This window comes from Pezoporus occidentalis, unplaced genomic scaffold, assembly GCF_034315485.1.
Source record: "Pezoporus occidentalis ecotype Australia unplaced genomic scaffold, CSIRO_AGI_Poc_V1 ctg309, whole genome shotgun sequence".
Lineage (NCBI taxonomy): Eukaryota > Metazoa > Chordata > Aves > Psittaciformes > Psittacidae > Pezoporus > Pezoporus occidentalis.
The window spans coordinates 357,240-372,653 of NW_026915041.1; the positions used below are offsets into that span (position 1 = coordinate 357,240).

General features: G+C 42.9%; 1 protein-coding gene and 1 long non-coding RNA gene across 2 annotated transcripts; one reads left to right on the forward strand and one right to left on the reverse strand.

The window, feature by feature from the left end:
- The first annotated feature begins 2,643 nt into the window (after nucleotides 1-2,643).
- TICAM2 (TIR domain containing adaptor molecule 2) lies at nucleotides 2,644-4,236 on the forward strand. Its single transcript, XM_062627855.1, is given in 3 exon segments — nucleotides 2,644-3,270; nucleotides 3,272-3,407; nucleotides 3,410-4,236. Coding segments are annotated over 3 exon segments (369 nt in total). The 5' UTR covers nucleotides 2,644-3,130; the 3' UTR covers nucleotides 3,503-4,236.
- Nucleotides 4,237-11,797: 7,561 nt separating this feature from the next.
- On the reverse strand, nucleotides 11,798-14,354 carry LOC134168319 (uncharacterized). Its single transcript, XR_009966489.1, has 2 exons — nucleotides 13,797-14,354; nucleotides 11,798-12,127 (listed from the first exon to the last, which is right to left on the reverse strand). It is a non-coding gene; the product is annotated as an uncharacterized LOC134168319 (long non-coding RNA).
- Between the last annotated feature and the right edge of the window lie 1,060 nt (nucleotides 14,355-15,414).

Sequence of the window (15,414 nt, forward strand, 5' to 3'; positions counted from 1 at the left end):
GAATAACAAAGCTCATATTTGCCACAAAGGATTATTATTATTCACAGGATCTACTTTTCTTTCAGCCTTTCTGACACTGATAATAGAAGATACATGCATGTATGGTACAAACTGAAATCTTTATAGAAAGCACTTGAGCCAATACCTTGGAAGTCTGCTCAAATAGTCTCCCAGAAACTGAAAAGCAAAAATTACTCTTTGTAAGAAAATTGCTTTTACAGGGGAAGAAATGCAAAGTGGTTGGTAGGTTTATAAAATATTGTATAGGAAAATATATGTTTTTCTGTAACAGTGTCATCAGCCAAATCAGTTTTCCCTCACACACATACTGAGCCAGTCAACCTTGTCTTGGAGAAATGTGACCTCTTACATGCAATTCATTATTTTTCTAATTTGGAAAAAGATGTCAAATGTTACATTTTTCTTTGGTACAAGACTTTCTCCATCTTCTTTGAGTGAGTGTGCGTTGATGGTTTTCTGTTCTTGACAACCTTCATTCTGTTTTCTTTCCTGGAAGCTGGTCGTGATGCCAAGAGAGGGCAGCAGCCAATCGCAGAAGCTTCATGCTTGGTCCTGTATTGGGTGACAACGGAATTTAATTTAAAGGATCGTTAGCATAGAAGCTTTGTGTCTTTCTATAGTTACTGCTCAGTATACATAGCCCACTGACAATTCATTCTTACTGTAAAAGCAAACCTCTGAATTGTTCTGTTTTCCTCATGCTGCCTTTCAAACAAAAGAAATAACCCCAAATTTCTGCTGAATAATTGGAAATTGAGTTCTGTGCCATGCTAGACAAACAGGCACTGTCCTGGCGCTACTGTATAGAAACATTGATAACATAGCTGCATTTCCACAGCTTTACAGGAGTCTAAATGCACATAAAAATCCAGTATACAGCTACAATGTATCTTTTTATCCATGTATAAGACATTTTAATTTTTCATGCTGTCAGCTTCCTACTGCATTACCATAATACATTGGTCTGTTCTCTAATGAACAGCATTTTGTCTCAAGTCCACCATTCCTGTAAGATCCAGAGCCACCTCCTTCATATGTGAGGCTGCATGATAAGATGACCACATATCCTTGAAGACATACTTTTTCCAATAATTATTGACTTGATCCAGGTTGAACCTGCTTCAAAGAAGAGAAGAAAAAAACAAGCAAACAAAAATCCCCAACAAAAAAAAAAACACAACCACCACCACCACCAACAAAAAAAAAAAACAAATAAAAACCTAAACAAGCAAAAAACCCCACCAATCTGGTTGTTTTCAATGCAGTTTATTTTTACCCCAGAAGGAGGTGCAGTGTTTTGGCCCCTGCCCATGAGGGCATATGGCTCTCCTGCCCATATTTTTAAGATTGCAACTTTAAAACACACCATTCACAGAGGACTTCCACTTAATGAGGAAAACATCTAGTCTAACAGAAAATGAAGGTAGAGGGAGGCTCTGCGTGGACTTTGTGTTACTGCAGGATGTGAGTGTTGCTGCTCTCTGGGACTCTGCTCTTCCCCTGTCAAGCATGGACACTGCCACTGGAAAACACCTAAAGCTCTACTGGTAAGGTGAAACTGGCACCTAAGGAGAGAAGTACACTGTGCAGAGCTAGACGGGGATAGAACAGTGGGAAAGCGTGAGGTGGTGGATGTCTCCTGCCACTTGTATTATACTTAGACTTGAACGGACTATTGCTTGCTTAAACTTGTGTACAAAAAAAAAAAAAAAAGGAAAAGCTGTGAGGTCAGACTGAGACCTAGCTGTGGGAGACCTTGATGGGCTTTTCAGGCAAGAGGAGCAGAGGGAACACCAACCCCACAGGGAAGGTGTGCAGCCAGTATCAGGCCCATGTCAGAGACCTCTCTGGCTGGCCAAGGAGAGCACCCATGGTCCAACCATGCCATGTTCGTTGGAGGCTGTGGCAGCAACCATCTTATTAGTGGCAAAGAGATTAAAAGAGCAGATAGCAAATGCGGCATGGGAGCAGTGGGGTTATGCCAGGCAGACACTGCTCTCTGTGTGAGTACTACTGCCTTCATTGTCTGAGGCCAGGCTCTGCACTGGGTGTCCTCTATTAGGCAGGCAAGGGCACTGAAGCCCAAATTAATTTAAAGACCAATTCAGTTGCCTAAATTCCCTGACAGGTGTGAGCGTTGGCTGCACCTTCATGCTACAGCTAAATCAGTTTGGCAGCTGCTGAATGATCCCTCCTGCCCTGCTCTCCCCTGGGGGGTTGCTCAGGTCTGCAAGCAGTGTAAGCAGAATTAAAAACCCCAGAGCCTTCAACTGCTTTGTGCAAATGGAGGATGTTCCTGTAAACTCAGCTCAAGCTGTGCAAATGAATAAGAAATAAACAGGAATGAGACAACAAAATGCTAGCTGTTCAGTTTTCTGCAGGTTGATGTGCCTTTTATCACCTCTCAGAGCTGATGTATTGGCTTTGTAATGCTTCTGGCAGCTGGGAAGCCCCTGTGTAACTGTCACTGATTTTGGCTGGAGTAAGAGCAAAGGTCACACACAGGATGGATGAGCTTCCACTCTGCCATCCCTACACCAATATCTTCAGCAGCACAGCCACAAGAGCTGGACCCCTTGGATGGACTGGTGGGTCTCCATGGCAAGTGTCTGGCCTGCTTGCAGATTGGATTTTTCATCAGCAAAAACAGCTGGAAACTACTGAACTTGAATATCAGCTTTTCTCCCAGCACTTCTGCCTTCTTTCATTAGCACAATAGCATCCTCTAGTCAAATAAGTTTGTTGTTTAAAAAAGGCAAGTAATTCCTTTTTCACATTGTCCTAGCAGTCAGTAGTTCTTTTGCCTTTTTCTTTCTCTTTTTTTTTTTTTTTGAGTGGAGAAAGCAGACATTATTTACAGTGACAAATCGTTTTTGGACGTGTGTGGTTTTGTAATGGGCAGTAGTAGCTCCAGACAAATCACTCTTAGCAGAGAGCAGCAAAAGGCTAACAGCTTGAGTACAGGTCTAGGAGACTGCAAGCCAATTTATGAACTGTCAGGTTTCTCTGCTGAAATCAGGGGACCTACAAGCAGGACTTAATGAGTTTGCAGCAGTAACAATACTACTGAGGCTGTTTTCTAGGTTTGTGACTCTGTGCACTGACAAAGATGCAAAACCTGCTGCAGAATAAATTTGGTGTTAAATCTCCAATAATCTTTGCAGTGATACCTTGTAATGAACATGTCTTGTAAAATTTAAATGGTGGTATCAGTGGCTCAGCATGGACCATTATGCTATGAAAAGAAAATTGTGAATGCACCTTGGTATATGTTTCAGTCTTTCACCTCCCTTTTAAATGCTCTTAACAGCAGAAATTACAGCTCTCCAATACGTGGGAGGCCACTGAATAACCGTGTTACACAGGAGAAGACTTCTTTTTTTTTGTCTTTCAGACTGTTAATGCCCTGTAGGAGGATGGTCCTGGCTTTGCAAAACAAGTGGAGAAAATTTTCCGCCATTCTACATATGAGCGAGAGTGAGAAATACAAAGCAAGGAAAGGATGAAACAGAACCGAGAACACTTTTTAGGGAAAAAAAAACAAAGCTGTGAAGACAGAAGAATAAAGCAAATATTATATTCCTTGATCTTGTTTTATAAAGGAAGGGAAACTCTTCTTCTGGTGAAACTAATGGTAAAGTTCTCTGCCAAGCATGTTAAGGACTGCTGAATGCATGCCATATATGAAGGTACACATGTCACTGTGTCTACTTAGAATTACAAAATGCTGCCAACCTGAAACCCCAGCTATATTTGGCTTTATCTTGTGAGCTCTGCCAGAAATGTGCTGTTTTCCAATAATAACATACAGCTTTTCATATCTTATAGCTGATACTGAAAAATACTAAAAACAGAAATACCTGTAATCACAATGAAATCAGTGCATTATGAATGACACTCTATGAAATATGGTGTTACTTTGAGAAATGGGTATTTCAAAGATGCCTTAGTTTTGTTATGTTTAGGATTTTTGCTATAAAGTCAACATTTGCTGATTTGTTTTGTTGTTTCAAGAAATATTTTCTTGGCTCTGACTAAACTTTGTCAGGCATATTCTTTAAGGGAAAATATTAGGCAATTATATTGGAGAAAAATAGAGTGGGAGACTGGCTTAAGGACAAGTGTTCTGAGCTCAGGCTGGAAAAGGAGAGCCACAGAAATGTCACCTATTTTAATTACTTGTATTTTGTGCACTTCACTTATCCCAGGTTTTAAGCATATTTGAACAGATTTAAGACGGATCTTCAGTGTTCTTCTTTCCTCCTGTACTTCACAGGACCATGAGTGTTAGTTAAGATTCAGTACGCCAGCTTGCATCAGGTTTCACTGTAGTTTTATATTGCTGATGTGGAATGTAATTCCTAAAATAGCATTGGTAATCTTTGCTTTTCTGCTAGAAATTAAACTGAAACATGATGGTTGTTTCCCAAATTACTGAAATCTGGTTATTCCTAATGTAAGGATTGTCATCTCTGAGCTAAACAATTTGCCCCTTACTGAAGACAAAAAGCAGCAAGAGGGCCTTTAGTGTCTGGATCAGCATCAATACCAAGCTTGTAGGAGGTAGCTGACGTGATAGCTGTGCCATTGCTTGCATGCGGTGTGGTTCTAGACACAGTATTTTGTGTTCTGCTTCTGTTCCCTCCTTTGCAAGTGAGGACAATAACAGCCATGTATCTGTGTCTCAGAAGTTTAGGGTAAGAATCAGTTATGGACTCATTATGTGTCCAGGTAGGAAGGCTCTCTTTCAATCACCCCCAGTGTCCCCACTGCTGCGAGTGATTCCTATCAAAAACAGAGGGGTGCTTATGATCCCAGCTCTGGCCACCAGATCTCGACAAAGGAGAGAGACGCCCTGCAGGAGACCCAAAAGCACCACAAGCATGAGTTGAAGGTTTCAGCTGTGGGAGGCTTTCGGAGTTCTGACAGTGCCAATTCATTTAAGTGCTGTCTACAGTACTTTCTACTTTTTCTTATTCCCCCACAGCGTAAATGTACTTTATCCTGTGATGTTTAAAACAGTAACTGTAAGACAACCTGTCTATAAACCATCTATCAAGTGTATAAACCGTAAAAATGGGAAGATTATGCAAAAAAAAAGACAGAAGGAAAAGTGAATGGGAAGAAGTCTAAAAGAAATAGGAGGTGATGTGGTCTGTTCTGGGCTGTTACGCAGTTAAATGCTTCCAAAAGGGGAAAGCAGTTATCAGGTTTGGATAGAATCTCAACAACCTAGAGACTCCTGTTCCTGAGCTAATAGACTGCTGCATTGCTGTTGCTAGTCATTTCTTCCACCTCTATAAAACCATTCTTTCTGACTGATCCCAGCAGATATCAGTTGGTTCGCTGGCAAGAAGCCCACACTTGCAGTGATAACCCACTGCGCTGCTCTCAGGCAATGTTTGAAGGTTAAAGTCCCCAGATCATTTACATTTTAATGTTGTTCTCTTTCAGTAGCTAGCGCAGGGAAAAAAAAAAAAAAAAGTTGTTCCTGGGAGTTTTGCTGTCTCCTGCATACTGCCTGCCAAGAACCACACAGACAGCTATCTCGTACACTAGGTGTCCCATTTTCACGCAGAAATGTGTGCTTTGTCTCTATTGACGACTACCTGTCTTCCTGCTGGTCTCACGAGGCTGCCTAGTGTGCTCCAGTCCTGATGGCTGACAGCTGCTTAGCCACTAAGCTAGGGTCTGTCTGGGAGCTGCACGCTCCAGTTGAATAAAACTGCTGTTCCTTGTCTTAGGCTGCATTTGCTGCTTAACACAGCTCTGCTGTACCTCTTTGCCAGACAGTTGCCTTTGTAGATTTCCCCAGCACTGCAGCAGAATGCAGTACTTAAAAGGATATGTGGGGATAGTTTAGCTAAAGGGGAAATTTTTATCTTGCAGGAAAGGAAAACTGGGAGGAAATTTATATCCTGCAGTAACAATAGAGCAAGAAATGCATGTCATCTAAGCATGACCTGCCCTGGCTCTTGCACTCGTGGGTGCTAGTGCTTGAAAACCAATCTGGGTGACCCTCCCCGTCTTTGGTAAGGTAAGAGAAAAACAGCTCAGGAGTTTTGAGCATACTGCTGAGTGAGCAATACTGCATTACAAAACACATATATGGAATTATATCTGAAGCTGAATTATTGCTCTCTGGTAGAAGCCAGAGCACTGTTGCCATGACTACTTCATTTGCAAGGGGGAGACTTTCTCCTGTACCTCAGAGCACCCTGCAGCTGGCAGCCTCTGCGCTGCCTCCTCTCTCTGGAAGTCCCAAATGTCACCTTGACTTCCTGTCTCCTCGGTACACTGTCCTGGCAGAAGTCAACACAGAGTCAGAGTGTGGACAGACCTCAGGAATGCTGAGCATTGTATTGGATGTGAGCGAAAGGCTCCTGGCCCTGGTGAGGGAAGGGGGGGTGGTTTTCTGGTTCAACAACAGTGTTTGAGGTTTTAATAGTTGGAATTAACAGCATTATTGATGCAAAATTTATGGCAGAATTGATGGTAGTATTAATGGCTGGAAATTGGACACGCCCAAACAGACAAGGGAGTGGTGAGTCCAAGGGAAGGGACAGCAAGGCAGCATGCTGGAAAAGTGCTCTCTGGCATTAGTCTCAGTTCCCTCTCCTTGCAGCCTGCTTGGAAAACTCTGTGTGTTTTCAGCTCTTAAACAAGAGCAGCTGTCACAGAATGCTACCTGTATTTTATTTACCTTATGATAGAAAGCAGTGCACAATTGGAAGCAGAACTGGCACACTTCATATGCCTAATGGTGTATTTGGCTTTCTCTGCAATAAGTTGTTTGTGATTTTAAATTTTCCTTTGCTCTGTCTAAAGGCCTATACTTCTGAAAAAAAATGCTCAGGCTTATTCACTGGAATAAGCCATTTTCTTTTTTTTTTTTTTTCTCACTTAAAAGTACAATCCTATTGCAAAATTTTGGCTGCTACCTTGCCCTATGCTGCATTCATCCCTTAGAAAAAGAAGAGGGTAAAACCAGCAGCTCTTCCTCTCAGAAAACCATCAATTTCATTTGGTGCAGCCTGTATAAGGGGCAAAAAAAGGCAGCTTCTCCTCAGATTTCAGTGCTGGGGATGATTTGCCTCTCCAGCTGAAAGCAAGAATATGGGGGGTACACAAGGAAAAGCCAGTGCCTTAGTATCCAAGGTACTAGTGGCATAAATACAAGAGATTTATAAATCTTAAATATGCTAAGGCAATCTGTAGAGAACAGTTTTAATGAGCTCAGTGCAGCTAGCATTAAAAGCCAAGCAAACAGCTCCAATCTGCTCTAACTGGATCTTCTGAGGCATATTTGTGAGAAGCCCCAGTAAAGTGCATTTTAGTAATCCAACCTGCAGAAGAATATGGGAGTATATGCTCATATACTGCAGCAGTGGAATAGGCAGCCTAGATAAGGCAGGAATCGGTTACATGGAAGTCTGTTGCAGACTCACTCAGAAATGCACCACCCCGCTGTTAAAGGCAAGCGTTGGAGAGCTTGTGAGTTTTCCTCAGGCAGGTCAGGGGTCCTGAGGAGGGAATGCACAGCAATGCCCAAAGGATGGCTGTGGCTGATGGCACCTCGCAAGGAGAAGAACCACTACTGAAATTACACCAATCTTTCCTATCAGAAAACCACCAGACAGGCAGAGACATCCTGCACAAGGAAACTGAGAAACTCAGTCATTAAAAAAAACAAACAAACAAAACCAAACCTCTGCATCCTAATTTAGAATTAAGCCAGGCTGGAAAGTAGTTTTCCTGTTACCCCATGCCCTCTGTTTCTTCAGGGTCAAGCTAGATTCAGCAGTCAGAGGTAGGTTAACAGAAGAGTCCTTTTCACAATTCAACAAGAAGTTATTCCCAGACATCTTTTTTCTAAGAGGCCACACACTTGCCTCTGACCAGCTGCTTATAGAAATGGTTAGAAGGCAAAAAATAGAGGCAGAAATCTTCAAAGCACATACACACGTGACTGCATGCATTTGTGTGTATGTACACACACCTCAATGTGGACAGAAGCCGCTGGGAAACACGATTTTTTGCCACAGAGAGAATGATTACTGGATATATTTGGCAGTGTAAGAGGTCACAGCCAGTCTGAACTGATCAGTGCTTCTGCAGGCTTCAATGACAGTTACAGCTGCAGATGGCTAAAAAGCAGGGACACATATAGCACTTGCATCTCAAGCCAAGGGCTGAAATACTACCGACATGCTCCCAGCCACTCAGCAGCTTCTGCACGAGCTGCACCTCGCAGCATGTTGCAATCCAGACTGTTGCCTAGCACTTGTACTGTGTTGTGTTTGCTCTCTGTGATCATGCTGGCTGGTGCTCATGATAAATGAAGTATTTCTCTGATTACACACACACACCTGCCTTCTACTGACGTCTATCTGAGAAAAAATAGCTTTACTACAGAAATGTTTGCCTCCAACCATTTTGGACACCTTGGAGCCTTTTATGCTTTCTGACAGCCCAGAGTGTTCCCTGGCCGATTAGCTCCAGAGTTTTTATCTGTAGTGAATTGGCAGGGCAGGGAGTTAAATAAGCATATTCCCAAGAATCATGACTAGCCTAGTAGATTTCATTGTAGGTGAAATGTCTGTTCTATACTTGGAAAGAAGAGGATATTATCTATTTTTCATTCCACCCACTGTGGAAATCTTGTAAATCCAATAGCTAAAATTCTGTTGTTCATCAACACTGTCAGTTTCATCTTTTCCTTGGTCTGTGGTCAAAGAGAGGAAACTAACAGGTGGATAATAAATATGGGGAAATAAAAAGGGCAGCAAAGAAACTGTAAGCAGCCTCTTCTGCAAGTTTCATATCTACAAGGATGGGCACAACCTGCAGGGCAGTGGAGGCTTCTGGTATCGCAAGAGCACAACTGCAGTTTAACAGAGCAAAGGATTAATCAAATCAATCTCCTGTAAGCAAAATCACAGTGCATGCCTAACATGTCTCTGCCAAAGGATCACACCATGCCAGAGCACAGCTTGACCCCAGCATGGCTAGCAACATGAACATGACTTGCTCTATCCAATAATGGCATAGTTAAAGTACAGTGAGCTCATTTTTAATGGTAAGCTAATTTTTTGTCACATCTTTTATCTACAGCTTAACCAAGTGTTGACTTGAAACAACAGTACAGATAAATATGATATTATTTCTTAAGGTGCAAATATTGCTTTGGCAGAGAATTTTACTCTGGCAGCTGCTTTTATTACATACACATGTACAAATATATAATTTAATAGCCTATAAAATTAGTATGTTTTGTATAAGGTTTTCATAAACTTTGAACAAACTCTATCATTTTCTTCGTATTTCCCCGTTTTCATAGTACAACTAGATGAAATTAGTGAACCAAATACCGTTATGGATACTGGGGCTAAACCCTGGCCCAGCAGCCTTTACTGGAAACAAAATGTTATCCTTACTCTCCAGGATGAATAGGCAGAGATGCTTAATTTCTCTTGAGAAACTAGGTACTTCCCCAGGACCTGCCTTTTCTGTCTTGGTCTGTGTCAACATGCAGGCTGTAAATGGTTTTTGCTATTGGCTGTTGTCATGGTTTAAAACCAGGCAGAGGGCTCGTTCACTCACTCCCCCCTCTTCTTGCTCTCCCCGTACTCCTGGAGGGACGGAGAGGAGAATCGAAACAAATGCAACTCCCACGGGTTGAGGTAAGAACAGTTTAGTAACTAAGGTATAACACAGATCACTACTACTACCACCAATAATAACACTGATAAAGGAAATAACAAGGGAAGAGAATACAACACCTCACCACCAGCTGACCGATAACTCACCCCCCCCCAGCCCGACCAAGCTCTGACCCATACCTCCTCCAACCCCGCAGTCCCAGCCCTTCCGGGTAACTCTCAGTTACATCCTGGGCATGACGTGCTGTGGTATGGAATACCTCTTTGGCTAGCTTGGGTCAGGTGTCCTGTCTCTGCTTCCTCTCTGCTTCGTCTCCTCCCTGGCAGAGCATGAGGCTCACAAAGTCCTTGGCCAAACCAAAACATCATTGTTATCAGCTCTGTTCCCGAGCCGAAAGTCAAAACACTGCACTGCACCAGCTACCAAGGAGGAGAAAAAATGACTGCTACTGCTGAACCCAGGACAGCTGTTAAGTGCCAAAGGACAAGGAAAGCTCACAGCTTGCAAACCTGCCAGAAGTTTTCAGTTCCTGCAGACTTGCATCTCTAGTCAGTTTATGACTTCTCTAACAATTCTAACACTAATCTGAACCCAGTTTGTCCACTTACACAACTAATAAATTCATGTCCAAGAGTTCTGTAGACAAGCAAGGATTACCAGTTAAAGAACAGACTTCATCATCTGGCTTGCCCAGAGTGGACTTGCATGAAGGTTTTAGACAAAAGGGTGAACATCTGGATTACTGATGTCTCCTAAAGGGAGCAATCACAATTTAGCAGACAGCCTAAATGTGCAAGTCCCAATTCAAGCACGTGTTCAATCTCCCCCTCTCTCCAACCTGAGCATCTGATTTCCCCAATTGCATAGTGGTCAAGGCTCCTCAAGGAAAACCTAGGATTCATGCTGTGCTTTAAGAGGTGTTTCAGTTTATTGAGCATTTTGGCATCAGATCACATGCTGGGATTTGCTCACAGATGCCTTAGGCATCTCTGTGCTAAACTTGGTCTCTTCTCCAGCTCCCCTTCCTGGGAGCAACCCAATTCTTGTACTCTGTATTCCCTTCTTGACCCAACTCTCAGCAGCTCTATGTACCGGACTGGGTGCCAGGTTAGGTAAGACGCACATTACATACAGTACGTATTGCAGCTGGACTGCCTGTCCACCTTGCAATATGCAACACAGTTTTCTGAGTTAGTTGGCCTAACAGAAATAGAGTCATGCTGGACAGAGCTTTCTTACCAGGATATTATTTCTGAGCTTAAGGATGCGATTTCTTCCCTTTATTTTCCTCCCAACTGCTGTTGACTAAAGCTGTTTAAACCACGACAAGCTTATAAAACTCTTCAAAAAAATTTCTCTACTCATATCTTTTGAAAAAAATCTCTGTTCTTCTTACCCCTACTTGTTTCTAATTCAGCATTCACACACAGTTGCATCTTCTAATCTCCCTCCATAAATTTGATTAGGAGAAATCTCAAAGGAACTCACCAACAGAGTTTAAGTTGACAAGTAGGCATTCTTTATTGTGGTGCCGGGAGACATGGAGATCGCTCCTCCTAGCATGTCTCATCCAAGCATCAACCAGGCTGTGATTATATTGTCCTTAAAAGTACATATTCATTAGGTTACATACATGTCGTGGTTTAAACCCATTATTCTTCTGGGCCACATGATAGAGAGGGCTTATAATCAAACTGTAATTTGGGATGTGCATTCTCCAGAACCCCACAGCACCCAAGAAGGCTTGCGTTTCTTTCTTATTAGTTGGTGGAGACATTGCTGTTATCTTGTTGATCACATCTGTGGGGATCTGGCGATGTCCATCTTGCCATTTTATTCCCAAAAATTTAATCTCCTGTGCATGTCCCTTGACCTTATTCCGTTTTATGGCAAAACCGGCTTTCAGCAGGATTTGGATTATTTTCCTCCCTTTCTCAAAGACTTCTTCTGCTGTATCGCCCCACACAATAAAAGCAAATAAATTTTGACTTTCTTTGGCCAGGCGCAGACAGAAAAATGCATCCTTTAAGTCCAGAATGGTAAACCACTTCTGATTATTCTTCAATTTAGTCAATAAATTATACGGATTAGCTACTACTAGATGAATATCCTCCACAGTTTGGTTGATTGCTCTGAGATCTTGAACTAATCTGTAACTTTTACCATCGGATTTCTTTACTGGCAAGATAGGAGTATTATATTCCAATTCACATTCAATTAATAATCAATATTTTAAGAATTTATCAATGATTTCTTTGATTCCCTTTCGATCCTCCAATTTTAAGGGATACTGTTTTATTCTAATTGGGCAGGCTCCCCTTTTATTTCTACTTTAACAGGCAAAGAATTTTTTCGCCTTACCTGGAACTTCAGATGCCCATACTCCCAGATATACCTGATTGAGGAGTTCTTCAATTTCAGGGAGATCTTCCTGTTCGCTTTTCTGTTGAATTAAACTCAAAACTTGAATTAATTGATCGGGTTCGACTCTTAATTCCATTTTGCCTTCTTTAAATGTTCCTTCTCACCCTAATAAAGATTTTTGAGAATTTAGCATGTATAAAAATTTATGCATTCCTATTTGTTTTCCCAATTTATACTCCAAAGGTTCCAGAAAGAATACCTTTTTTCTTGGTGGCCCATAGCTCTCACATCTGTAACAAATGTTTTTTCCTTCTGATTAATACCAAATAAGTTGCTCCTGTATCCCCTAAAATTTCCATTTCATTTTCTCTAGTCCCTACCTTTAATTTAACCAATGGATCTGCTAGGGTAGATTCCCCAGGTCCCCATCAATCTAGTTCTAATTCAGTCACCAGAGCCACTTTGTGGGTATTCCTTTTAGGGCAGTCTCACTTACAACCTTTGAATTCCTTACAGTATGCACACTGATCCCATCCCACAGGAGAAGAATACACTCTTTCACCTCTGCCTGACATTTCTCCTCTACCTCTGCATCATCATCTCATGTAAGTCCCTCCACCAGTTTCTACTTGTCCCAAAGCAGCCACCATAGCCGTGGCTATAGCACGACTTAGCTTTTTCTTCTCTACCTGTTCCTGATTCCTATACGCTCTCCATGCTTCTTTAACATTCTCAAGTCCTTCTGCTCTGTTGCCAGTGACAGCAACCTTTTCCTCATTATCAATAACAGATGGGGCAGATACCAAGGGTGGTCCTCTCGGAAGTACCTGTGAAACATAATCCTCCAACTATCTTCCTGATTACTCTGTTTTTTTTTAACTTTAAACATCTTTCCCCAATATCACAGGCTGAACAACATCTCTCCAGCTTAGCTTTCTGTGTTAACCTGTACTTTTCCAAAGCCAAAATTAAGGGATCTGGCAGAGCAATATTAATTTTGCATTCCATCTGCCACTCTGGGTGGTTTCTTAAAATGAAAAACATACCTGCATACACCAGTTCATCACATTTTTCTGTCATCTTAAAAATAACATTAATTGCAACAACATATTATAATTCAAAGTCCCATTTTTTGGCCATTTTTCCTGATCCTCCAAGGTATATAATGGCCACTATTACTTACAATATTTCATTAAAGTCTTTTTATTTACTGAGCCCCTGGGGGATCCTCCTAATCCTTTCCAATGAGCCAGAATACATCCCGAAGGGCTCTTTTCTATTATTTCCTTATACATGCTATACAAACGCACACCCACATGGGATCCCAAAAATTCCGCTCACTTTCTCACAAATTTGGAAAACAAAGATAAAAACATACACCAAATACACAAATACTAATTAGCAGCACGATAAAAACAGAAATGGTTCGCCATTCATTAATTACTCAAGCACAGCATCAAATGCCGGTTTTCAGAAATTGGGTCAGATACCAGGGAAATACAAACATGTTCCCGCATATGACGTCTCGTATGCCTTACAGAACAATTCAGAATGTACACCTGTATACCAAACGGATGCTAGCAGCTGGGTATGTGCCTTTATCTATGAGGTTTTTCTATCTCGATTTACAGAAGACTTTCTTATTCCTGCGTACTCCTTATGGAATATTAACCATGTTCCCATGTTCCTGCATTGGACGTCTCCTATGCCTTACGGAATGCCATAAAATAAAGCAAGCAAAAGAATACCTTTACAATGATAGTCATGGTCCTTGTCTGCTCCTGCAGTGATCCAAGTGAGTCAAGGGGTCCCTCCAGGGAAATCTGTCCTGGGGGCCCTCGGGAGCCCTGTCCTCAGTGGGTCCTGCAGCCAAGCAGAAAGGGTCCCATCTGTGGTGCCAAATTGATTCAGAGAAATCTCCAGGAACTCGCCAACAGTGTTTAAGTTGACAGGCTGGTATTCTTTATTGTGGTACCAGGAGACATGGGGATCGCTCCTCCTAGCATGTCTCATCCAAGCATCAACCAGGCTGTGATTATATTGTCCTTAAACATACATGTTCGTTAGGTTACATAAATTACATCATACTTTTAGAGAATGCCTCCTACATGCACACTAAAATGTGGTAGTGGGCTTTGTGTCCCCTGGTGTTTATTTCTTCATCACTTTGTTTTAGGATCGTTGTCATATCACCACCAGCGGGTTCTGGCAAAGCTCATCTTAGTAATTTCCTTTTCTCTATAGTTGCTAACAGAGCCTGATGTCCTTGAAGTTACTTGTTTACAACCCTATTCTTCAATCAACCCCATTCTTCAAATTAATACCACCAACTCCTTAATCATTTTGTTCTTCTCTAAATCCTCATCACTCGGTTTTCATCTTTCTGGTTCTGAGGTCTGTGGACAAAACAATCACAAACCTACGAACCAGCTTGCTAAAAGGGACAAACAGCAACCTAGGCTATGATACTGTGATTTTGTACATAAAATTGCAAATTGAATGTTTTCTCTTTGTTGGTGATGCTTTTTTAGTTTTTTTTGTTGGTGGTGGAGAGGCTACTAGGTCACATTGCAAATTGATTTCCAAGTGACTGACCATTAATGTCCATTGGTGTTCTCCAAGTTTGTGTGTATGGTGTCCCTCCTTTCCGAAGCTTGAAGATAGAATGGTTTTGGTGGGAAAGGACCTTAAGCTCACTCAATTCCAACCTTGCTGCCACAGGCAGGGTCACCTTCCGGTAGATCAGGTTGCTCCAAGATCCGTCCACCGCGGCCTTGAACACTGCTAGGGGTGCGACAAGCGCAGCTTCCCTACTCTACTGCCTTCACAGTAAGCATGTTCCGCGGAATCCACCAGCCGCGCCCCGGAGCAAGCCCCGCCCGCAGAGCAAGCCCCGCCCGTAGAGCAAGCCCCGCCCGTAGAGCAAGCCCCGCCCGTAGAGCAAGCCCCGCCCTGCAGTGGGCGCGCCGCGGAGATCGATCTCCCCTGCTGGTGGCTATCCGCCGCGCCCTACAAGCGCTTGAGCGGCGGCGTAGTCCCGCCCACAGCCCCGCTGCGATTGGCTGGCGGGCGCCCGCGCCCTTTTCGGATTGGTCTCGGTTGCGCCCAAGAGGCGGTGCTGCGCCGTCCCCCAGAGCAGGGCTGGTTGCGGGTGGTGGGGGACGGCTGTTATGGAGGAGTTGGATCGAGGGCGGGCGGAGGCCCGCCGGTAGAGTCCTGGGAAGGTAATACGGAGGCCCGCGTGGGCGGGGAGGTCGCGGTGGTCCTTGAAGGAGTGCTGAGGGGAGGGGGTGCGGGAGGGGCTTCTTGTTGAGGAGGGCCGGGATCCTCTGGGCGGGCGGGAGCTGGTAGTGAGGGAAAAGGCAG